The 26,199-nt window shown below is 41.8% G+C and overlaps 1 protein-coding gene across 1 annotated transcript; it reads right to left on the bottom strand.

The window, feature by feature from the left end:
- Window positions 1-1,514: 1,514 nt before the first annotated feature.
- On the bottom strand, window positions 1,515-2,288 carry LOC135616365 (uncharacterized). Its single transcript, XM_065115552.1, has one exon. The coding sequence runs from the start codon at window positions 2,286-2,288 to the stop codon at window positions 1,515-1,517; it is 774 nt and encodes a 257-aa protein (XP_064971624.1).
- Between the last annotated feature and the right edge of the window lie 23,911 nt (window positions 2,289-26,199).

Raw genomic sequence — 26,199 nt, 5'->3', positions numbered from 1 at the left:
TTCCTCAGGTCCACTCAGGACGTGGCTGACGTAGTAGATCGGGAGCTATTGGCTGGAGCTTTCCTTGACCAGGACAGAACTAACTGCATGCGGGGAGGCCGCCAAGTAGAGGCCCAGCCTCTCGCCGGGGGAGACGGAGGCGAGCCGGGGAAGGCTGGCCAGGTGCTGCTTCATCTGTTTGAAAGCCTCCTCGCATTCTGACGTCCACTGGAAGTTCTTCGGGCTTTTAAGCGCCTTGAAGAATGAGAGGCAACGATCGCCCGATCGGGCGAGAAAGCGAGACAGAGCGACCAGTCGGCCGTTAAGACGCTGCAGGTCTTTAACCGTCCGGGGGGACTGCATATTGATTATTGCCTGAACCTTCTCCGGGTTGGCATCGATTCCTCTCTGGTGTATAACGAACCCGAGGAACTTTCCGGAGGTGACGCCGAAAGTGCACTTTGTGGGGTTGAGCCGCATGCCAAACTTGCGTAGCGTGGCGAAGGCCTCGGCCAAGTCTGCAAGGTGCGTTCCGGCCTCTCGGCCTTTCACAATCATGTCGTCCACGTAGACTTCCATGTTCCTCCCGATCTGATGGGCAAACATCTTGTTTACTGTCCTCTGGTATGTGGCCCCAGCATTCTTTAGCCCGAACGGCATGACCTTGTATAAGTACACCCCTTGACCGGTGAGGAAGGCCGTGTGCTCTCTGTCTTCGGGCGCCATCCTGATCTGGTTATACCCTGAGTAGGCGTCCATAAAAGAGAGTCGCGCGTGGCCGGCCGTCGCATCGACCAGCTAGTCGATCTTTGGGAGGGGGTAGCAGTCTTTAGGGCATGCATTGTTGAGGCTAGTATAATCAACGCACATCCTCCAGCTTCCATTGTGTTTTTTCACAAGGACAACATTGGACAACCATCGAGGATATTTGGCTTCTTCTATGAAGCCTGCGGCTAAGAGCATGTCCACCTCCTCTTGTATTGCACGTTGTCGGTCAGGGGCCTGGCACTGAGGCTTTTGTTTCACTGGGCGAGCATCAGGCGGGATGTTGAGGTGATGCTCCGCGACCTCTGGATCGACACCCGTCATGTCTGACGGGGACCAGGCGAAGACGTCGGCATTTTCCCGTAGGAGACCGATGAGCTGCTCCCATTCCCGTTCGGGTAGCTTAGATCCGACCTTGACTGTCGGGTCCGGGCGAGCTTCTCGCAGAGGAATGTCAACAGTGGATGCCCTCGGCTCGGGGTGGGGAGTCAGTTTTTTTGTTTCCCGCGGGTCTTCCAGGGACGCCTCGGTCCTGGCTCTCTTGCCCAATGTAACGGAGGTGAGGTAGCACCGTCTGGACTCTCGGGGGCTTCCTGTGACTTCCCCCACTCCCACACGGGTTGGGAACTTGATGGTCTGGTAGTAGGTCGAGACGACGGCTCTGACCTTATTGAGGGTCGGCCGACCAAGTATGGCATTGTAAGCAGTGGGGAGGTCGACCACCAGGAAAGTGGTCATCACCGTCTTCGACCTTGGTGGGGTCCCCAGGGTCAAGGGCAAAGTAATAGCCCCAGGGGCGATATTGAATCTCCCGTGAAACCGGTGAGCGCCGAGCACATCGGGCTTAGATTTTCCCTGGCCAGGCCCAGCTTTTGGAAGGCATCGAAGTAGAGTATGTCGGCCAAGCTCCCCGTGTCGACCATGATCCTCCTTATTTGCGCGTTGGCTACCCTGGCCGATATCACCAAGGCGTCATCGTGGTCAGGTCGCTCGGCAGCTCCGGTGGGGAAGGTGATCTCGGGCTCGGGCTCATGTTCCGAGGCTTCGTCTGGAGCGGCTCGGGCATACGCCTTTCGGCCCGACATGGAACCTCCCCCGGATGCGGGGCCCCCGGCTATCACATCAATGTGTCGCTCGACGGGGCCCTCTGGGCGAGGCGACTGCTCTTTGTTCGGCCGGAGGTATTGGCCGAGATGACCCCCGAGGATAAGCTCGATTTGTCTCTTCAACTCGTAGCACTGCTCAGTGTTGTGCCCGTGCTGTCGATGGAATCGGCAATACTTCGAACGGTCCGCGAGCTCCCGCGGGTTCTTCATCGGGTGAGGGTCCCTGAGGAGCCCCTTTCCCCTCTCGTGTAGGAATATTTCAGTCCGGGAGGAGTTCAAGACGGGAAGAGGGGGCCTCAGGTCAGGTCTGTCCAACTTTCGCCGGGAGGTGGCGGGTTGTTGCTGTCTGGGCGGCTCTGACTTGACCTTTTTGTGCTCCTCCCGCTTTCCAACCATCCAGGTTTCCGCGACGATAAACTGACTGGCGCGCTGGAGCATCTCGGGAACCGCGGCCGGGGGCCACTCTACGAGCGACTAGAAGAACCTAGAGGGGCGCAGGCCAGTCATGAAGGCCTGCATCAAGAGAGAGGGGTGAGCATTCGACAATCCACGGATTTGCATCGTAAATCGGTTCACAAAATGGGAGAGGGGCTCATCCTCCTTCTGGTTGAGCCCTAGGAGCAATGCCATGGACGGCTTTGGTCGGGCGTATGCTAGGAAGTTGAGCTCGAAATCCTTGGCGAGCTGATCAAAGGAGGCGATGGTCCCCGGCTTCAGGCCGCTGTACCAAGTGCGAGCTGGTCCCCGCAGAGTTGTTGGGAATGCCCTGCACATCAGGGCGTCTGAAGTCCCGAACAGCGCCATTTGGGCACGAAAAGCGGCTACGTGGTCCGCTGGGTCGGCGGTGCCGTCATACGCATCCAGCGAGGGGAGGCGGAAGTGCGGCGGGATCGCCTGATCTTGTATCTCGGGGGTGAACGGAGATCCTTGGTGCCCGTCTGTCCCGAGCTCTCCCCTTGACTTGCGAACCTCTTATTGTACCTCGTCAAGCCTTTGACTGACGAGGCGCAGTTGAGTCCGTAGGGCGTTTGTCGAATCGGCGGTCGGAGCCTCGGGCTCGGGACGGCTCGCCGTTTCTTCTGCTTCTCGGCTCCCGGGCTGAGCTGCGGGGTTTTGAAGTGAGATGGGGGGCTCAGGAAGTGGTGCGCAAGTCTGGACAGGGGGCTCCCGTTGTGGTGAGAGCCGGGTCGCGTGCGGAGGGGTCCGCTGGGAGACGATCGGGATGATGGTCTGGACCATGCTTGTCAGGGTCCGGACTTGGTGGGCGAGGTCATGAAAGGCCTCGGGTGACACTTGCGACGGGCCGGCGGGTGCGCCGCCGGGGGGCGACAAGCCTGGGTCATTGAACAGTTGCTAGTAGCGTTCTGATACCGCCGCGGGGCGTTCGTCGTGGGTTTCATCATGTGGGGGATGCTCCCCCAAGGCGGGGAGCTCAGCAGCTGAGGATCCGCCGAGGTGGATTCGCTGATCGCCTGACATTTGGAAGGCCCTCCTTCTAGCGCCAATCTGTTACGGATTCGTAACTTTTTTAGCCGTGACCACGGGGTCGACGCGGCCGGTTCCGGGCTCCGAATGGCTGGGATCAGACGTGGCTTCCCTCGGGGTGTTGTGGTGGCTGACACAGGGGACCTGGCTGGAAAGTTCTGCGGCGCCAAGTGGATTCAGCAACGATCGAGTACCTGCACACAGGTCGGGTCGGTTGCTCGGCCCAACCCCTCCGACGATCAAGTTAGTGATGGTGGAGAGGAGTTTTTCTGAGTCCCCCCTCTGCCCGTGGGGAGCCAGGGGGTATTTATAAATGGGTTTGATGTTACCTGACGTGCCATCCTGTCGGGGCAGGGTCGTACCTCTGACGGCGTCTATCGTCGTCATGGACGTTGCGTGGGAGGCCGAGCCGCCGCAGGGTATGGGGGTGTCAGTCATCGCCTTCGCCTGCCTCGGCCGGCCCCGAGGGGTCAGCCGAGGAGGTTATTCGGGTACGATGGGTGTGGGTGCGTGTCGTGTCGTTATTGTGCGGGCAGTGTGCCACCCAGGGTGTCCGACGTGGGGGTATATTATGTTAAATCTGGGGTGTTATGTCAAATCAATTTTTATTACCCCTATCAGTTCTGGTTCTAAAGTAAGGGTAAGGCTCGGGAAGTAAAGAAAGAAAGTATAGTTAGTTTGAGTTCAAAAAGCCATAGAAGAATTAAGGTGTAGTTGCCAGCTGCCTGTTGAATACCTTGTTTAAGCTGTTCTCCTATATAAGGAGAGTTAACAGTGGAGGTATAGTAGCCTGAGGATAAGTGGGCAATAAAGTAATAAAGAGAGCTCAGGTTGGTTAAGAGAGGAGCCTAGCCTAATTCAGTGAATAGTTGACAGCAGCAATCGGGTCAGAAAGGGGAGTTTCAGTGAGCAACTGCTTGGCTCCTACTTCTGAGTTGACTTAAGAGGATTGACCTCAGCTTGAAGGTAAGTCAACTCAAGAGGGCAATTCCATCTCGAATCGTAGGGGTCGGGTCCCTCACATCTCGATCTCTCTTTCCGCTACTCCACAGGAACGAAGACAGGGCAAGTAAAGTCAATAAGGCCATTCTCATCCTAGGTGAAGTCCATCTGCTCTAGAGGAAGGCTACGATCAATAGTGAAGCTAGCCACGCACACGAGGAGAATGCAAAAAAATGGAATGAAAAAACACTGTGAAAAGACGCTTTTGTACATTTCGCATAGCCAGGAATAATGCTATGAATAGAAGGAGCAGTTTTCGCATACCCTGCTATTATTGAAGAATAAAGAAGCCATTATAGAAAGAATATAAAATGGGCAGTTAGCCTTCTATTCTGACTTTCCCGACCTTTCGAATCAATTGTTATTGAATTAATCAGCTGTGAACGAATCGGATGTTACAAGAAGAAGGGCTTTCGTTTTCTCTTTTGTCGCCCATTTCAAGAGTTAGAATGGCAATATCTTGTCTAGATCATCCTAAAATAAGTCCAATAAAACCGGATGAAGAAATCGGACGGGTGGAATTCCACTGTTTCATTCCTTGATTATACCTTCATTGTCCTGTTCGGGTAAGAAAGTTGAGAGTCTGGGGAGTTATAAAGTAAGCAACAATCGGTTCCCACAAGTCCTGTATTCTGGGATGCAATGCATTTTGTCTATTCTATGTCAGGTACAAGAGATGGATTCCAATATCACTTTTAGAGTTGCATCCGTCTTTGTTGGATCAAGTTCAGGATCATAGGAAGGGAGTAGAATAAGGATCTGTCTGGATCATCATATCTTACTGGCGTAGCGGGGTGTCGCGGAGAGAAGATAGGTGCTTTGCTTTCTATTGTAGAAGAGTTCGGGTTGGTTTAAGGTTAAAGTGGAGCAGTATAAGTAGTTTCGAGAGAATAAGTGGAAAGGTAAGCAGCGCAACAATCTATTCTTCAAGGATATGTGTGGGCAAAAGAAAAGGGATGCCAAGCCCCACCAGTCAAAAGAAAGGGAAGGTGGGTTCAGTAAGAGAATCTGCTGTTTAAAGATCAGATGCATTCCGTTTCTATTCTAAAGTTCGGGTGTTTGAGAAGACAATCAGAAAGGTGTTGGGCCAAGAAGTAAAGTACTTGAAAGTAGAGGTATAAAGTATAAGTGCTACACAGTAAGGAAAAGATGAAAAGTGCATAGAAGCGATAAGTGGTCAAAGTTGAGTTTCTTTGTCTGTGAGAGAAGAAGCTCTTTCAAAGGCTTTTTACCTTTGTGCCCGTTACTTGTTGTGGTAAAAAGAATGGAGAATGTATAGTTAGAGTTAAGTCTAGTTGGGTAATTGTGTTGTTGGTCGTGGAGAGATAGGTTATTGAACCTGGAAGTTACCCCTTCTAAGAAGCTAATAATAGGATTGAGCTCAGCTTGAAGGTAAGTCAACTCAAGAGAAGAAACTATTGAAAAATGTCACCGCTCGGTCAGAATGGTCAGGGTAAACCAGGACAGGAACGCTTCTTCTAGTGGCGAGGAAAGATTAAGTTCAAGCCCTCTTTCTCGTCGTTTAAGCTATGGGAAACCACTCTTATGGGAAATCCTTCTAAAAATGTGTACTGATTCAAAAGAATGTATTTAGTGATATATGTTTAATACTTTAACTACTGAGTGAGCGGAATCAAGTACAAGCCTGGCATAGCGGGGTGTTGGGAAGAATCTAGTACTGACTAGCAGTGCTGTGACGTTTACTGTTTTTGGTGCTACAGTTTCATCTCATTCATAGCTAACTGAGTGGAATGTTGTAAAGCAAGTTGACCGCGATAGATTCAATTCCTGTTTAAGTAGAGGCCCTTATAGTAAGTTTCGGGGTTAACTCAAAGGTGAGAATTGATACCTTTTGAATCGGTCACTAGCTTGGTCTAACTACGTTGCTTGGCTAAGTTATTAGTCCCAAATATTCATTTAAAGAGAACTTCCTTACTTGGTCTGAAATAAGTGATTGTTCGAACTACCTCTTCACCTGCAGATTATCTATCTTATGATCTTGTGTAACTACGGATTCTCTTTCTTCATCTCCTTCACTTTCTCCAGCTGAGTATTCTGATCCTAGAACTTTAACTTACAACTCACTTTCCGTTAGCACAAGTAAAATAATTCAATTACACTCCACTCCAGTAGCGCCGCGAAAGTAATTCATTTCCTCTTTTGTATTGAGCACCTGGTATAGAAATGCAATATGTTACCTTGGCTTTTGCCAAACTAGACTTTACTCGCCCCCCGCTTCTTCTTTCGTTGACTTCACTCGCACATAAAGACACTCGGAAACACCACCCAGGGCTGCTTACTTTAGCTTTTGATACCGATCTAACTCCCAACACAGATACAATTGCCCTTTTTGCATCCTCGTTAACTAATCTTATGTGGAATCGGGCATCTGGCCTCCCGAAGTGCTCCTCTAATGCTTTTTATTCTAGAAAGATAGAACTCCAACTCAATTGGCTCTTAGACCGAACTCTCCTTTCAGTGAAGTTAGTGAAATTACCATTCTGTATCTTGATATAAATAAGATAACACTTACTCGCGACGAACCTAGACTTGACAGGCCTCTATACACCTACGGCAACACGATCCTCTTTGCGCTACGGTTCCTTGCCTTTACTAGATGATGATTCTTGGCTTATTGACCCATATTCAAGGGTTGGGCCTGCCTGTTGCTAATACGAATCATTTGATCGGTAAAGGAAGCAAAATAGACCAAGCTGAGCTCAATCCTATTATTAGTTTCTTCTTACTTTAGCTTTTGATACCGATCTAACTCCCAACATAGATACAATTGCCCTTTTTGCATCCTCGTTGACTTCACTCGCACAGAAAGACACTCGGAAACACCACCCAGGGCTACCAAATAATGAGAGGATGAAAAAAAAATTTCAGATCTTACCTTATATAAATTTCCTTAGGAGGTTGAGAGCTTGATCCAAGAAGAAGGCTTCTAGAGGCTTAGAATAAGGGTGAGATAGGTTTAGAGGGTTTAGTGGGAGTGCTAGGGAGGGTTCTCAAGGGTTGGGGGTGGTTCCATCACCGACCCTAACCCCCCCTCTTTATAAGGGGGTTCTCGGGCGGTGCCACCGCCAATCGAGCCATGCCACCACCTAAGGACCGAGCGCCCAAGCGGTGCCACCGCTGGTATGCCAAAAAAAATAATTTTTTTTATATTTTTATTTTCAGAAGTTTTAATGTATTTGATTTAAGATAGGATAGTGTCTTGGATCACTCTTTAAGATGTCATTCAAAATCGAAAAGAAAGAAGTTAAATCCACGAAAACCGAAAAGAGGATGAAAATTGTTTGAAAAATATATACAATCAAGGTCATTCACAAGGACAATTCAACATGCCTAATTCCCTTCTAATAAAGTCAAATTAATCTTCATTTAAGGCTTTTTATGAAAATATCTGCTAATTGATACTTTGTATCAATAAATTCTAGAATGATATTATTATTATTGACATGATCTCGTATAAAGTGATGCCTAATATCAATATGCTTAGTTCTAGAGTATTGAATTGAATTTTTGGTTAGACAAATAGCACTTGTATTATCATATTTTATGGGAATGTTCTTTAAGTAAATTTCATAGTCTTCCAACGTATTTTTCATCCAAACAACTTGTGCATAACATGCACTTGCAGCTATATATTCGGCTTCCACCGTAGATAGTGCAACCGAATTTTGTTTCTTGGAAGTCCAAGAAACAAGTGTATGTCCTAAAAATTGACATGTTCCGGATGTGCTTTTTCTATCTATCCTACATCTGCCAAAATTGACATTTGCATAAGCTATTAAATCAAAATTATTAGATTTTGGATACCATAATTCTAAATTAGGAGTTCCTTTAAGATATCTAAGGATTCTTTTAACACTTTTAAGATGAGACAATTTAGGATTAGCTTGAAACCTAGTATAAAGTCCTACACTAAACATGATATCCGGTCTAGTTACAGTGAGGTAAAGTAAACTATCAATTATTCCCCTATATGTTTTTTGATCAAAGCTTTCACCACTTTCATCTATGTCTAACTTAGTGAAAGTACTCATAGGAGTGTTTATAGCTTTTGAACCATCCATGTTAAATCATTTTAACAATTCTAATATATATTTAGATTGATTAAGAAATATACCATTACTAAGTTGTTTAATTTGCAATCCTAGAAAAAAGGTTAATTCTCCCATTAGGCTCATTTCAAATTCATGACTCATACATTTGGCAAATGATTCATATATTGATTCATCCGAAGAACCAAAAATAATATCGTCAACATAAATTTGAACAATAAAAAAATTATTTTTAAAATATTTGATAAACAATGTAGTATCAACCTTACCTTTTGTAAAATTATTTAAAATAAGAAAGGAACTAAGCCTTTCATACCAAGCTCTAGGAGCTTGTTTTAAGCCATAGAGAGCCTTAGTCAATTTAAATACATGATTAGGAAGAAGAAAATTTTCAAATCCGGGAGGTTGTTCAACATACACTTCTTCAAAAATAAAACCATTCAAGAAAGCACTTTTGACATCCATTTGAAATAGTTTAAAATTATTACTACTAGCATAGGCAAGGAGCATCCTAATGAATTCTAATCTTACCATAGGAGCGAAGGTCTCTTCTAGTCGATACCTTCTTCTTGGTTGAAACCTTTGGCCACTAGTCTAGCCTTGTTTCTAACCACGATACCGTATTCATCTTGCTTATTTCTAAAGACCCATTTAGTACCAATGACTAAATGGTCACTAGGTCTAGGAACAAGCTTCCATATCTCATTCCTCTCAAATTGGTTCAATTCCTCTTACATTGCAATAACCCATGAATCATCTTTCAAGGCTTCGTCAATGTATTTAGGTTCAATTTGATAAAGGAAGGCAGCGTTAGCACAAAAGTTTTTGAAGGAAGAACGAGTTTGAACCCCTTTTGATGTATCTCCTATAGTTAGCTCCTTTAGACGAGCATCTACATACTTCCATTCCTTGGGTAAGGAAATTTCGGAAGAAGATGCACCCAAGTTGCTATTTTGACGAGGGGGTTTATTTAAATTCAAATTATCAAAACTAAGATCATCATCAAAATCAATTTTCTTTAACTCAGAAATTTCATTAAAAACTACATGAATAGACTCTTCTATAACTAAGGTTTTTTTTGTTAAAAACACGAAAAGCCTTAGAAACGGAAGAGTAAACAAGAAAGATGCCTTTATCGGATTTAGCATCAAATTTTTCTAAGACATCATTTTCATTCAAAATAAAGCATTTGCAACCGAAAACTTTAAAATAAGAAACATTTGATTTTTTGTTATTCCATAATTTATAGGGAGTTTTTGATAGAGATAGTCTTATTAGAACCCTATTCATGACATAGCAAGCCGTATTTATGGTTTCGGCCCAAAAATACTTAGGTAGACTATGTTCATTTAACATGGTTCTTGCCATTTCTTGTAAATTTTTATTTTTTCTTTCAACTACCCCGTTTTGTTGAGGATTTCTCGGAGTGGAGAAGTTGTGATTATATCCATTGGATTCACAAAAACTTTGAAAGTCATGATTTTGAAATTCGCCACCGTGATCACTCCGAATTGATGAAATCATGAAGCCTTTTTTGTTTTGAGTAAGTTTACAAAATTTAGAGAAACATTTGAAATAATCACTTTTGTGAGCCAAGAAATAGGTCCAAGTATATCTACTATAGTCATCTACAATTACGAAGGCATATTTGCTTCCTCCTAGACTCATTGTATCAATTGGTCCAAATAAGTCTAAATAGATCAATTGCAATGGTCTAGTGGTGCTAATTTGATTTTTTTGTTTGAAACTAGTTTTTATTTATTTTCCTAGTTGACAAGCATCACACACCTTGTCCTTAACAAACTTCATATTGGGAATCCCTCGTACTAACTCTCTAGATGAAATCTTAGATATTAGTTTCATACTTGCATGGCCTAATCTCCTATGTCAAAGCCAAGCATCATCATTTAAAGCGGAAAAGCATATTTCATTATTAAGTTCATTAAGGTTGATGGTGTAGATGTTATTTTGTTTTAAGGCGATCATTGATATGTTATTATTTGGTTTTTCAATAATGCACACACTAGATTCAAATCTAACGATGTAACCTTTATCGTATAATTGACTAATGCTTAAGAGATTATGGTTCAATCCATCAACTAGCAACACATCATCAATTGAAAAACTTGATTTGTTACCTATGGTTCCCTTGCCAATGATTTTACCTTTGTTGTTGTCTTTGAAGGTGACATACCCTTCTTCTTTGTTAGTGAGCATAGAGAAATGAGATGGATCTTCGGTCTTGTGCCTTGAGCATCCACTATCAAGATATCATCTCTTGCTTCTAGCTTGTGAGTTTGTCTACAAAAGAGGATGGTTTTCAGGTACCCATTTGATTTTGGGTACCTCAAAAATTGATCTACTAATTTTGTCATTCATCATTGAATTATTTATAATTCCTTTAGGAACCCATATTAACTTATGTGGACTAATTTTCTTAAATGGACATTTGTAAACAACATGTCCAGATTTACAATAAAAGTTGCATTTCAAATGAGGTGAAATATGTAATGTGGGTCCTTTAATGAAGGTGGTAAGATTTTGGTGAGATCCTCTCATAAAACTAATTCTACTTCTATTTGCAACGTGACCCTTATTTGTAAGGATAATGTCCAAGCCTTTGCTACCAACCTTAAACTTGTTTAAGGTCTCTTTAAGTAGTAAATTCTTATTTTTTATTGCTTCTAAGTGTTCACACTTAGAGCATAGAGGAGTTTGAAGATTATCAAGCTTATTTTGTAGTAAGGCATGCTCTTTCTTTAATAGATTGAACTTCTTACTAATAGTTCTACACTCATCAAATAATTCATGAAAAGCGATAAAAAGTTTATCGAAAGATAAATCTTCATTAATTAAATCATATACCTCTCCTCCTAAAGCCATTAGCGTGAAGTTTGCCTCCTCTTTGTTGCTAGCTTCTTCGTTCTCGGAATCACTTGAGTCATCCCAAGTTGCTTTTAAAGCTTTCTTCTTCTTCGGTTGCTTCTTCTTGGATTGGGGGCATTCATTTTTGAAGTGCTCTAGCTTCTTGCATTCGTAGCATATTACTTGGTCCTTTTTATGTTTAAGTTTGTTTTTGGTATCATTTTTAAATTTATTCTTTCTTATAAATTTTTTAAATTTTCGAGTTAAAAGTGCAATGTCATCGTCACTGTTCTCATCACTTGATGTTCCTTTCAAGTGGTCTTCTTGTGTTCTAAGTGCCATATCCTTCCTATTCTTTGGAAGGGGTTCTCAAGCTCTTCACGAGTATGGCACATCATTTCGTAAGTCATAAGAGACCCAATAAGTTCTTCGAGAGAAAATGTTTTAAGGTCCTTGGCCTCTTAAATGGTCGTAACTTTTGGATCACAACTCTTCGAAAGGGATCTTAAAATTTTAGTTACTAGTTCAAAGTTAGAAAAACCTTTACCAAGAGCTTTGAGTCTATTGATGACATCCATGAAACGAGTGTACATGTCTCCGATGGACTCACTTGGTTTCATCCAAAAAAGTTTATAAGAATGCACAAGAATGTTGATTTTGGACTCTTTCATTCGGCTAGTACCTTCATGAGTGACCTTAAGAGTTCTCCAAATATCAAAAGCCAAATCACAAATAGAAACGCGATTAAATTCATTTTTGTCAAGTGCACAAAACAAGGCATTAATAGCCTTTGCGTTTAAAGCAAAAACCTTCTTCTCCAATTCATCCCATTCGCTCATCGGAAGAGAAGATTTTTGAAATCCATTTTCGACAATAGTCCAAAGCTCAAAATCCATAGAAATAAGGAAGATCCTCATACGAGTCTTCCAATACATGTAATCCGACCCATTAAACATAGGCGGACATGTAATAGAGTGACCCTCTTGCATGCCGGAGTAAGCCATCTCTCTTGTGTATTAAACCAAATATGAGAGTGAGCCTTGCTATGATACCAATTGTTAGGATCGGAGTGGCACTAAGAGGGGGGGGGGGGGGGGGATGAATTAGTGCAGCGGATTAAAACTCGTAAGTTTAAAATCAATTTTGTAAATGTGTAGAGATTTTGATTCGATGAAGGATGACTTAGCTAAAATAGCTTGAGCAAAGGAAGTCAAGAGTAGGGAGAAGAAAACCAAATAGTTTGCTACTAAGAAGATAAGTGGTTCAGAAAACTAAACACTTACACATTCAAGGAACACCACAATATAAAGTGGTTCGGTCGGTCAAATGACCTACATCCACTTGCGAAGCCTTCTTCGATGAGGCTCTCAACTTCCACTAGCAAATCACTTTGAAGGGGAAGGACCAAATACCCCTCTTACAACCTTTTTACAAGTGGTTCACACTCTTACAGAATTTTCAAAGAGAAAGAGGGAGGTGAACACTTAAGCTATTGAAAACAAGACTTTGCTAAAACTTTTTCTCAGTCTCTAACTTCTCAAAGAGGTCTTATCTCTACTAAGAATTGAGGGGTATTTATAGGCCCTAAGAGGATTTAAATTTGTGCTCCAAATTTGAATTGCTTTTGGGTTTCCCGGTGCTGGCAGTGCCACCACCTGTCAATGGCGGTGCCATTGCTTGTTAGTGTCTGACACTGATAGTGTACTGGCGGTGCCACCGCCGGACCTCTCGGGATCTGGGCGGCGCCACCGCCTAGTCCTGCAGTATACTAGCGGTGCCACCGCCGGACCTCTCATGTTCTGGGCAGTGCCACCACCCAGTCTAGTGGTGCCACCGCTTGGACTATTCCAGCTCACTGGTTGGGCTCCAAACTTGGCCCAAACTAGTCCAAACTCGGGCCCAATTGGCCCCTAACCTGGTTATAGGATTAACCCTTAATCCTAACCCAAATTACATGCAAACTATGAAATTAAGACATAGTCCTAAGCAAATTTTTAAGCGGCAACGTCGAGTTTCCTTCCGGCGAGCTTTCCAGCGAACTTCCGGCAGACTTCCAATACACCATTGGATTTCTTTCGGTGGACTCCTAATAGGCTCCTGTTGAATCTCGGATTTTGATGATGAAGTCAATTGTCATTTGTTGTCTAATGTATGTGTTGAGATAAGTGTGCAGGATTGACTACGATGAAAGTAAGACATGCAGCAGGAGTTGCGCCGGAGTCATGACAATGATCATGTTGGGAGTTCGAGAGCTCGACGGAAGTTCGGACAGTCGTCTGAGGTTCTACGGGAACAAATCTGAGAAGTCCAGAAGCTTGCCAAAGGAGCTCATCGGAACTTGCCAAGTGGATCGTCGCAAGTCCAGGAGTTTGCCGGAAGTCCGCAGGAGTATCACCGAGGGTTCGTCGGATGATCGACGGAAGTTCACCGGAAACTCACCGGAAGAAGCGATTGACGCACCGGAGCAAGCTGCAGAATTTGTCTTAGGAAATAATCGTAGTTAGCACATTGATTAAGTTAGAAATGGGAGGTGATCCCATTAGCTTAATCTTGGGGCAATTGGGCCCCTGAAGAACTCAAATTGGGCCGAATGGATCAACCCATTCGGACCCAGGTTGCTGTGGGAGGTGCAACCACCCAGGCAGGGAGGTAGCACCGCCCAGGCTATGTCTCCCAGCGAGACTGGGAGGTGCAACCGCTCCAGCCAAGAGGTGGCACCGCCCCGGGCTCAGTCTCCGAGCGAGACTGGGCGGTGCAACCTCTTCTGTCAAGAGGTAGCACCGCCAGAGCTCAAGTTTCGAGCTCTGCTAGGCGGTGCAACCTCTCCAGTCAAGCGGTGCAACCGCCTGAGCTCGGTCTTCGAGCTCTGGCAGAGAGGTGCAACCGCCCCTGACAGAGGTGGCACCGCCCAGAGGCTCAGTCTTCGAGCTCTGCCAGGCGGTGCAACCGCTCCAGTCAGGAGGTGCAACCGCTTGATCCTGGAATTCAGGGAATTGACAGATTTGAGCTCCAAATTTGAACTGGGTTGGGGCCTATAAATACCCCACCCATTCAGCACTGAAAGCATAGAACACACACTCGAAATCTTGCTGTCTTTCTGTGTTTCTTAGACCTCAAAACTGCTAGTTCTCCTCTTTCTATTCTTCAAGTTTGAGTTGTAAAGAGAGGAGAGAAAACTTCTGTAAGGGTTGTCTCCTAAGCCCGTCAAAAGGAGTGAATCTGTAAGAGGGTGGTTGGCCTTCACCTATTGAAGGAAGGCCTCTAGTTGACGTCGGTGACCTCGTCGGTGGAGGAAGCCAAAAGTGGAGTAGGTCAAGATTGACCGAACCACTCTAAATCTCGGTTTGCATTTCCTTTGAGTATTTTACCTTCACTGCAAACTTCTCAATAGCTTACTGCCCTCTACGATTTTACGAATGAGTTTTAAGGTTTAGACGTAAATCTGCATTTAGACGTAAAACTGCGTTTAGACGTAAATTGGCTTTCCTCGTACAATCATCATATCTCAGTTTACGTTTACATTTTGATTTCAACCATAACTGTTTACTGCCTTCTGCGATCTTACGAATAAGTTTCTAAGTTCAGAATTTTCCGAATATGCTTTTAGACGTAAATTGGCTTTTCTCGTACGATCATCATATTTCAGTTTACGTTTATATTTTGATTTCAATCATAACTACTTACTACCTTCTGCGATCTTACGAACAAGTTTCTAAGTTCAGAATTTTCTAAATCTGCACTTAGACGTAAATCGTTTTTTATCGAGCGAACGCAGCTTTCGTTTTAATCGCTGAAAAATTTTCGCTGCACTAATTCACCCCCCCCCCTCTTAGTGCTCTCGATCCTAACAATTGGTATCGGAGCCCGGTTAACTCTCAAACGGATTAAAACCCAAGAGAGATGGCTTACGCCGGAAACCAAGAGGGCCATTCTATTACACGTCCACCCATGTTTAATGGGACAGACTACACCTATTGGAAAACCCGAATGAGGATTTTTCTTATTTCTATGGACGTTGAACTTTGGAATCTTGTCGAGAATGGTTTTTTAAAGTCTCTCTTCCAATGATCGATTGGAATGATTTGGAGAAGAAGGCTTTCGCTCTTAATGCAAAGGCTATGAATGCCTTATTTTGTGCACTTGATAAAAACGAGTTTAATCGTGTTTCGATTTGTGAAACTGCATTTGATATTTGGCATACACTCGAAGTGACTCATGAAGGCACAAGTAGAGTGAAAGAGTCAAAAAATAATCTTTTGTTACACTCTTTCGAACTTTTTCGGATGAAACCGAGTGAGACTATTGGTGACATGTTTATCCGTTTCACGGATGTCGTCAACGGTCTAAAAGGACTCGGAAAAAGTTTTTTGAATTTTGAGCTCGTAAATAAGATTCTAAGATCCCTTCCTAAGAGTTGGGATCCTAAAGTCACTGCTATTCAAGAGGCAAAAGATCTAAACAACTTTCCTCTTGAAGAACCGATTGGGTCATTAATGACCTATGAGATGACTTGCAAAGCTCATGAAGAGCAAGAAGACATCCTTCTAAAGAACAGGAAGGATATGACACTTAGAACTTTGGAAGACCACTTGAAAGAAAACTCAAGTGATGAGTGTTACGATCGGAGCAGCACTAAGAGGGGGGGGGTGAATTAGTGCAGCGGTAAAGTGTGATCAACTTTTTACTATTTAAACACTTTCGAAAACTTCGTACGATAAAAGTAACGTTTTCGTTTGAAACCGTTTCGATTGCGTTTTAACTTGAAGAGATAAGTAAGACGGAGACAAAGAAGTAGAGCATTAAAGTGCAAATGGTTTGCAGTAATGTAATTGACAATAAGTAAATGCAAACCAGAAATCACGCCGATTTTACAGTGGTTCGGTCAAATGACCTACATCCACTTACGAGGCCCCTCTTCGATGAGGCTCCCACCTTCCACTAGCAAATCTCTTGAAATGGAAGGGCAAATACCCCTCTTACAACCTTTTACAAGTGGTTCACTCTCTTACAGATTTTTAGCAAGAAAGAAGGAGATAAACACTAGCAAATTGAAAACAAGACTAGCAAAGACTTTTCTAAGACCTTTCTCTCAAACAATTGCTGCTCAAAAAGTTATATTCTCAGTTGAGACTTGAGGGGTATTTATAGGCCTCAAGAGGATTCAAATTTGGGCTCCAAAAATTTGAATTCTCTTATGTTCCCGATGCTGGCGGTGCCACCGCCCAGCCAAGCGGTGCCACCGCCCAGCGCTCGGGTGCTGGACGGTGCAACCGCCCAGCCCAGGAGGTGTCACCGCCCAGCACTCGGGTGCTGGGCGGTGCCACCGCCTAGGCCAAATCAGCTCACTGGTTGGGCTCCAAACTTGGCCCAAACCAGTCCGAACTCGGGCCCAATTGGCCCCTACTTGGGTTATAGGATTAACACATAATCCTAACCCTAATTAACATGCTAACTACGAATTTAAAGATATTTTCTAAGCTATTACAAAGTCCGTAAGTCAAGACTTCTTCCGGCGAGCTTCCGGCGAACTTCCGACGGTCTTCCGATAAACTCTCGAAAACTATTCTGCGGACTCCCGACAAGCTCCTAGACTTCAAGATTTGATCTTGGCGAGTTCCAACGAGCTTCTTCGGCAAGCTCCGATCTTTCTCGGTGAGCTCCGTGAACTTCCAACGAACCTTCCGGCGAGCTTCCGAAAAACCCTTCGGCAAGCTCCCTACTCATTCTCGGCTAGTTCCGGCAACATTCCCGACGAACCTTCGGACTTCCGTCGAACTCTCGAACTCCCAACGAATCCTTCGCGCTTGACTCCGACACTTTGTTTTGCTTTATGTCTTCGTCGTTATCGTAGTTAATCCTGCACACACAAGCAAAAACTCTACTCCGATCTAGACAATTATTATAAAGCAAATTGACATTCTATTGCTCAGCACGTCATTGGTTGGCGCTTCGTCCGATTCTTCGGCGCATCGTCCTCTCTTGCGGCTTGTTGCCCAATCGGCGGTTGAACTCTGCAACGCCGATATCCTTGGCGCAATTCCACTCTTGGCCCGATGCCCAACGTTCGAAGCCTTCTGCCATCCAATATCCTAACGTGATCTCCTCCGGCGCAACGTCAATTCCTCCTGCCTTAATTGTCTAATCCTGATCGAGTAGACCTGCATCACTCAAAATGCAGTTAAACATAAACATAATTATCAATTGGTTTCATCATCAAAATACGAGATTCAACAATCTCCCCCTTTTTGATGATGACAACCAATTGATGATGGAGTTAAACTTGACTCCTGGAGTTTAAACAAACTCCCCCTATCAATATGCCATATTGATAGAACCTTGAATTCAAACTGAATTAAAGTCATTGCAATATTCATCATGAATACTTGTAACACGTCATTATGAACCCATGCATAGACTTATGCATATCATGTCATCAACATACTTCTCCCCCTTTGTCATCAACAAAAAGGAGAAGTACAACTATTCTTTGTGTTTGTAATATAAGTTCAACTCATTGAATGAAAAACATAATATTAAGTTTTATCATCATGCAGTTTTGAAGCTAGAAAATTTAGCAAGTAATATATAATGCTTAGGACATTCAAGCTATCAAGTTTTAGATATGCAAGTTTTATAGCATACAAGATAGTACTTTTGGTAATGTTCAAGATAGTAAGTTCTACATCATGCAAGCTAACAATATTGAGATGTTCAAGAAAGCAACTCTTGCTTCTTGAAATATACAAATTTGTCAAGTTTTGCTAGATGTGCAAGTTAGCATTTTTGCCTCTTAAGATAGGAAAGATAGCACATTTGCTTCTTTTGAGATAGCAACTTTTTGCTTCTCTTTAGACTACAAGCTAGCAATTTTTACGATATGTAAGTTTCACAATATACAAGCTAGCAAATATTTCGAAAGCAAATGCAAGATAGCTTTCTTGTGTAAGCTCATAATTCTTGCTTCCTATTGCAATATGCAATTTGCAAGTTTTGCTTCTTGAGATAGGCAAGATAGCACTTTTGTAATTTTTGTTTCTTAAGATAGGCAAGCTTGTGATGTTCAAAATAATAAGCTCTTTCTTCTAGAAGTGTCATTTTTGCTTTCTTTGCAAAGTGTAAGCTAGCAAAATGTTTGAAAAAGTGATTAAGTTTTGCAACATACAAGCTAGCAAAAATGCCAAACTAGCAAGAGATAATGTTTTACATGAGGCAAGCAAACAATTTGGCAAATGTTACATTTGCATCTTCTCTTTTGAGAAGTGCAATTTTTGCTTTCATCTTGAATTGTGCAAGCTAGTTAGTTTGCCTCTTTTCATGATGTCCACGCTAGAAATTCTTGCTCCCCCTTTGTCATTGTCAAAAAGAAGGGAAGACCCTTATATCAATTTTCATATTATGACAAAGGTAAGTATCATTCTTATTTGTGCATCATTATATATTCAAATTAAAATATACACAATTTCAATAACTTTATTTTTCATGCACGATACCGAAAAATAAATCAATCATCATTAATAAGCATATCATACATGATACTCAAACATTAAAATTTTCAAGCATTTATCAATATGTTGATCATGATACCAAACATTCATCATTTAAAGCATTCATGATACACATCATATGCAATAAATACATCATGTACATCATTATCATAAGTATTGCATATATCATTTTAACTTTATGAATATTTCATCATTGCATGCATCATACCAAAACATTTCAAGCCATGCAAGCCATAAATACAAAGAAATCATGTCATGAAGGATAAAATCATTTGAACACCAAAAGGCATGATTCATATAGTAAATATCTTCTTTAAATAAAATATCAAGAAAAATCATAGGAGTACAAAGAAGAGATCTTGTTTTAAAAGAAAAATCAAGTAATAACTCCAAGAACTCACAAGGAAAAATCATGATTCATTTAGAAAATCTCCTCTTAAGAGAATATCAAGTAAAATCGTAGAAGATAGATTAATGAGAAATTTTGATTTATAATAAAATCACATGTATCGAATGTCGAGAAATCAAAATGATGATTTATATAAAAAAATATCACAAGTTATATTCAAGAGAAAAATCATCATTCATTTTCAACTTATTCAATTTGTCACATCAATATTTCTTAGATATGCATGATACCAAAACATGGTTTTAAATCTTTAACATATAACATGCATAAATTTAAAGGAGAAGGGTGTTAGGATCGAGAGCACTAAGAGGGGGGGGGTGAATTAGTGTAGCGGAAATCTTTCAGCGATTAAAAATGAAAGTTGCGTTCATTCGATAAAAACTATTTTGATGCAAAAGCCGATTCTAAGATTACTTATGATTAAGTGCAGTTTACGTCTAAACACAATTTGCGTCTAAGCGTAGTTTACGCAGTTTGCGTCTAAATGCGGTTTGCGTCTAAATGCAGTTTGCGTCTAAATGCAGATTGCGTCTAAGCGCAGTTTGCATCTAAGCGCAGTTTGCGTCTAAGCTCAGATTGCGTCTAAGCGCGGTTTGCGTCTAAGCGTAGTTTGCGTCTAAGCGTAGATTGCGTCTAAGCACAGTTTGCGTCTAAATGGAATCAAAACGTAAACGTAAACTGCAAAGAAACTCGTTTGTAAAAGCGCAGAAGATAGTTTGCAGTTATAAATAGAATCAAAACGTAAATGTAAACTGCAATGTAAAGATCGTACGAAAACACCGATTTACGTCTGAATGCAGATTCGGAAAGATCAGAACTTAGAAACTTGTTCGTAAAAGCGCAGAGAGCAGTAGCTATGTAGGAGGTTTGCAATAATGATAAAGTGCTCAAAATAAAAGCAAACCAGAGATTTAGAGTAGTTCGGTCAGTCTTGACCTACTCCACTTTTGGCTTCCTCCACCGACGAGGTCACCGACGTCAACTAGAGGCCTTCCTTCAATAGGCGAAGGCCAACTGCCCTTTTACAGTTTCACTCCTTTTGACGGGCTCAGGAGACAACCCTTACAGAACCTTTCTCTCCTCTCTTTACAACTCAAGACTTGAAGAACAGAAAGAGGAGAACTTTTGGACTTTACACAAATTTGAGCTCTTAGAATCACAGAAAAGATCAAGAATTCGGTGTAGGTCTGTGTCTTTTTAGTGCTGAATGGGTGGGGTATTTATAGGCCCCAACCCAGTTAAAATTTGGAGCTCAAAACGATCAAATCCCGGAATTTCGGGATCAGGCGGTTGCACCTCCTGACTGGGGCGGTTGCACCGCTTGGCAGAGCTCGAAGACTGAGCCTCTGGGCGGTGCTACCTATGTCAGGGGCAGTTGCACCTCTCTACCAGAGCTCGAAGATCGAGCTCAGGCGGTTACACCGCCTGACTGGAGAGGTTGCACCGCCTGGCAGAGCTCGAAACTTGAGCTCTGGCGGTTGCACCTCTTGGCTTGAAATATACAAATTTGTCAAGTTTTGCTCGAAACTTTCATACATTCGGACAGGGTTTTACTAGAGATATTCAATTACAATCATGAAGGTAAAACATGCTTATTATCATGGAAATTTTTGTATTCAAGCACATAATTTCCAACATGTAATCATGGCAAGTAATTGTGTAAAATCATTATGGCAATCAAGTGATTTGATCATTCAATCAAAAAAGTCCGAAAAATAATTTTAACACGTTTAATCATTCGGACATATTTTTGCCATAGTTTTTCAAATATAATCATGAAGATAAGGTATGCTCATCATCATGGTAGTATGATAGCAAGTTTACCATATTCAAGCTAGCAAAAAATTTCTACATTTTAAGGCCCGCAAGCTAGTGAATTTTATAACATTTTAGAACATGCATAATCACCAAAGCATCATAAATTTTAATGATGTGCAAAATTACAAATTTTGCATGATTGCATTTGTGTGTCTTGAGATTTGCAAGATAGCACTTCTTGGTGATGTTCAAGATAGCAATTTCTTCTCTTTTGAGAAGTGCAATTTTTGCTTTCTTCTTGAATTGTGCAAGCTAGCTATCTCCCTTTTGTCATTGTCAAAAAGAAGGGAAAAACCCTTTACATCAACTTTTAAATCATGACAAAGGTTAGTATCAATCTCATTTGTGCATCATTATATTTTCAAATTAAAACATGCATATTTTCAAAACATATAAACTCATTATTATATGCATGATTCCAAATCATCATTCATATTATTTCATTCAATTTGATAAATCAAGATCATGATTTTGATAAAACTCATTTCAAATTTAAATCATCAAAATCATTTTTATGGCTCATAAAATTTATAACATAAATAGATTCATGATTTCATTGATAATATATTTTCCCCCTTTTTAAGTGTTTTATTTTAAGTGGTCGATTTCATGTTAGCATGCCTTTTCATTTATGAAAACATGCATCAGTTTTTTAAAGCCACTGTTATTGTCATGAAAATCGATAATCAAGAATCATCATACATAAAAAATATATACTCATTAATCATAACTTCAAATTAAGCATGATTTCATATACTCAAAATCGAGAAATAACAATGGAAATCAACATGATACACATTATTACTTCTCAACCACATATAGCATGATTTCATAAGGTATTTTTAATCACAATCATTTTGTTTATCATAAACATGCAATTTTCATGATTATTTTCAAAATTACTAGAATGATAAGCATGATTCCTAATTGTTTGTATTTTCATTATAAAATTATTAAACATGTAATTTTCAAGAAAATTAAATAAAAAAGAAAAATGCTTTAAGCATCATGTAATTTCAAAGTAAATTAAAGGCATTTTGATTACCTCAGCGTCGAAAGGCGTAAAGGCGTAGTTTACCACCTCGCCTTTGTTGATTTTCTCCTCGTCTTCGGAGGAGCTCGATTCATCCCAATTTTTGTTCTTCTTCTTGCGTTCAAAGCAAGTAGTTCCGTTCTTTTACTTTTTAATTTTTGTTTTATTTGTAGTTTAAGTTCACCATCACTTGAGCTTATGCTCGAGTGGTCTTCAAATGTTCTATGTCCCAAATCCTTCCTGTTCTTTGGAAGGTGGTTCTCAAGTTCTTCACGTGCATTGCACGTCATTTCATATGTGATCAATGAACCAATTAGTTCTTCAAGTGGAAATTGGTTCAAGTTTTTCGATTCTTGAATAGCAGTTACTTTTGAATCCCAAGTTTTAGAAAGTGAGCGCAAAACTTTGTTAACGAGTTCAAAATCCGAAAAGCTTTTACCAAGTGATTTTAAACCATTGACGACATCCGTAAAACGGGTGTACATGTCAACAACGGTTTCGCTTGGTTTCATATGAAAAAGCTCGAAATCATGCAGTAAAATATTAACTTTCGAGTCTTTGACTCTACTAGTTCCCTCGTGCGTGATTTCAAGAGTGCGCCAAATATCGAAAGCCGTTTCGCACAAAGAAACCCGATTGAACTCATTTTTGTCCAAAGCGCAAAATAAGGCATTCATAGCCTTTGTGTTTAAAGAAAAATACTTCTTCTCTAAATCCGACCATTCGTTCATCGGTTTAGAGGGAAGTTGAAAATCGTTTTCAACGATATTCCATAAATCCAAATTCAAAGAAATCAAGAAGACTCTCATTCGAGTTTTCCAATAAGTGTAGTCCAATCCGTTAAACAACGGTGGACGAAAGACCGAAAAGCCCTCTTGAAAGCTATGAAGAGCCATTTCTCTCGGGTGTAAATCCGAAATGAGAAAAACCCCGCTCTGATACCAATTGTTAGGATCGAGAGCACTAAGAGGGGGGGGGGGGGTGAATTAGTGTAGCGGAAATCTTTTAGCGATTAAAAACGAAAGCTGCGTTCGTTCGATAAAAACTATTTTGATGCAAAATCCGATTCTAAGATTACTTATGATTAAGTGCAGTTTACGTCTAAACACAGTTTACGTCTAAGCGCAGTTTACGCAGTTTGCATCTAAATGCGGTTTGCGTCTAAATGTAGTTTGCGTCTAAATGCAGATTGCGTCTAAGCGCAGTTTGCATCTAAGCGCAGTTTGCGTCTAAGCTCAGATTGCGTCTAAGCGCAGTTTGCGTCTAAATGGAATCAAAACGTAAATGTAAACTACAAAGAAACTCGTTCGTAAAAGCGCAGAAGACAGTTTGCAATTATAAATAGAATCAAAACGTAAATGTAAACTGCAATGTAAAGATCGTACGAAAACACCGATTTACGTCTGAATGCAGATTCGGAAAGATCAGAACTTAGAAACTTGTTCGTAAAAGCGCAGAGAGCAGTAGCTATGTAGGAGGTTTGCAGTAATGATAAAGTGCTCAAAATAAAAGCAAACCAGAGATTTAGAGTGGTTCGGTCAGTCTTGACCTACTCCACTTTTGGCTTCCTCCACCGACGAGGTCACCGACGTCAACTAAAGGCCTTCCTTCAATAGGCGAAGGCCAACTGCCCTTTTACAGTTTCACTCCTTTTGACGGGCTCAGGAGACAACCCTTACAGAACCTTTCTCTCCTCTCTTTACAACTCAAGACTTGAAGAACAGAAAGAGGAGAACTTTTGGACTTTACACAAATTTGAGCTCTTAGAATCACAGAAAAGATCAAGAATTCGGTGTAGGTCTGTATCTTTTCAGTGCTGAATGGGTGGGGTATTTATAGGCCCCAACCCAGTTCAAATTTGGAGCTCAAAACGATCAAATCCCGGAATTCCGGGATCAGGCGGTTGCACCTCCTGACTGGGGCGGTTGCACCGCCTGGCAGAGCTCGAAGACTGAGCCTCTGGGCGGTGCTACCTTTGTCAGGGGCGGTTGCACCTCTCTGCCAGAGCTCGAAGACCGAGCTCAGGCGGTTGCACCGCCTGACTGGAGAGGTTGCACCGCCTGGCAAAGCTCGAAACTTGAGCTCTGGCGGTGCTACCTCTTGACAGAGGAGGTTGCACCGCCCAGTCTCGCTCGGAGACTGAGCCCTGGGCGGTTGCACCTCTTAGCTGGGGCGGTTGCACCGCCTAGTCTCGCTGGGAGACATAGCCTGGGCGGTGCTACCTCCCTGCCTAGGCGGTTGCACCTCCCACAGCAACCTGGGTCCGAATGGGTTGAACCATTCGACCCAATTTGAGTTCTTCAGGGGCCCAATTGCCCCAGGATTAAGCTAATGGGATCACCTCCCATTTCTAACTTAATCAAAGTGCTAACTACGATTATTTCCTAAGACATATTCTGCAGCTTGCTTCGGTGCGTCACTCGCTTCTTCCGGCGAGTTTCCGGTGAACTTCCGTCGATCATCCGATGAACCCTCGGTGATGCTCCTGCGGACTTTCGGCAAACTCCTGGACTGCGACGATCCACTTGGCAAGTTCCGACGAGCTCCTTTGGCAAGCTTCTGGACTTCTCGGATTTGTTCCCGCAGAACCTCCGACGACTGTCCGAACTTTCGTCGAGCTCTCGAACTCCCAACGTGATCATTGTCATGACTCCGGCGTAACTCCTGCTGCATGTCTTACTTTCATCGTAGTTAATCCTGCACATGTAAAACAAAACTTCAATCGAGACAATTAATCCTAAGCAATTAACCAAGTTGTCCGGCATGTCATTGGTCCCTCGACGCTTCGTCCAATTCTTCGGCGCATCGTCCTTTCCTACGGCCTATTGCCCAATCGGCCAGTTGGCTCCGCAACTCCGATATCCTTGGCACAATACCCGCTCTTCTTGGCCCGATGCCCGAGTCCACGGCCCGAAGCCTTCTGTCGATACGTCGACCGATCCACCGGCCCGACGTCCAATCTTCTGACATGTTCCTCCGGCACAACATGATTTTCCTGCTTTAATTGTCTCATCCTGATCGAGGCATCCTGCGTCACTCAAAACGCAGATTAAGTCATAAACATATATCAAGTAGTTTCATCATCAAAATACGAGATTCAACAAAGGGAAGAATTCAAACGTACAAAGATTTCAACCATCTCATAAACAAATGTAAGACCAAGTCATGAATCCAAAATTCCATGAATCAAAATGATCATCAAAGGTAATCTCATGTTATTCCAAGAAATCAATATCATGATTTTGATAAAACTCATTTTAAATTTAAATCATCAAAATCATCAAAATATCAACATTACTTTCAAGAGATTCAAAATGGTATACATAGATTTATCATAATAAACATCAAGATCAATAGGATAGAGAAAAATAATTTTTCAAGGAAAAAATATTTTCCTCTTTTTAGTTGTTTCAATTAATATGATTTTATTTCACTTATACCAAATAAAAACATGTATAATGTTTAAAGCCGAAAGTGTAAGATTTATTACAACAAAGATTAATAAGCCACTTTCATTATGGTAAAAATCAATAATCCATAAATCACAAGATTCATATGCATAATTTTGAAATTTATTAAGCATGATCATTATGCATGACACTAAAACATGGTTTCAAAATGTTTAATATTTTCATTACATCATTATGCAATGGTTTCATTGAACATAATTTTGAATGATTCTTATAGATAACTAAAGCTTCTTTAGTTTTAATTTATATGATTGACTTTATATTAGCATGCTCAAGTTTTGTTCTTATGTCAAAAACATACATCATGTTTGAAAACCAAAGACAAGGTTTAAAAAAAATATCATCAAGCCTTCCATATAAAAACCATGCATCATCATTGAAAGTTAATATGGAAATCATCAAAATACACATTCTTGCTTCTCAAGCACATATATATGATTATTTAAATCTAACATTTTATTCTATTAACATAAAACATACAATTTTCAAGAAAAATAATTATTCAAAAGAAAAGAGAAAATGCATCATGGAAAACATCAAGTAATTTCAAAATAATTCAAGAGAGTTGAGTTACTTACCTTGTAGTCGAAGCCCGTAAAAGCCCAATTCGCCGTTTCACCTTTGGAAGTTCTTGATTCATCCTTGGTTGCCTTCCTCTTCTTTGGCCTCTTCCTCCGTTCAAGTTCATTGTT

Source organism: Musa acuminata, chromosome BXJ2-7 (genome assembly GCF_036884655.1).
Source record: "Musa acuminata AAA Group cultivar baxijiao chromosome BXJ2-7, Cavendish_Baxijiao_AAA, whole genome shotgun sequence".
Classification (NCBI taxonomy): Eukaryota; Viridiplantae; Streptophyta; class Magnoliopsida; order Zingiberales; family Musaceae; genus Musa; species Musa acuminata.
Note: the sequence above shows the minus strand (reverse complement) of the source record. Positions and strands in the feature narration are given on the sequence as shown.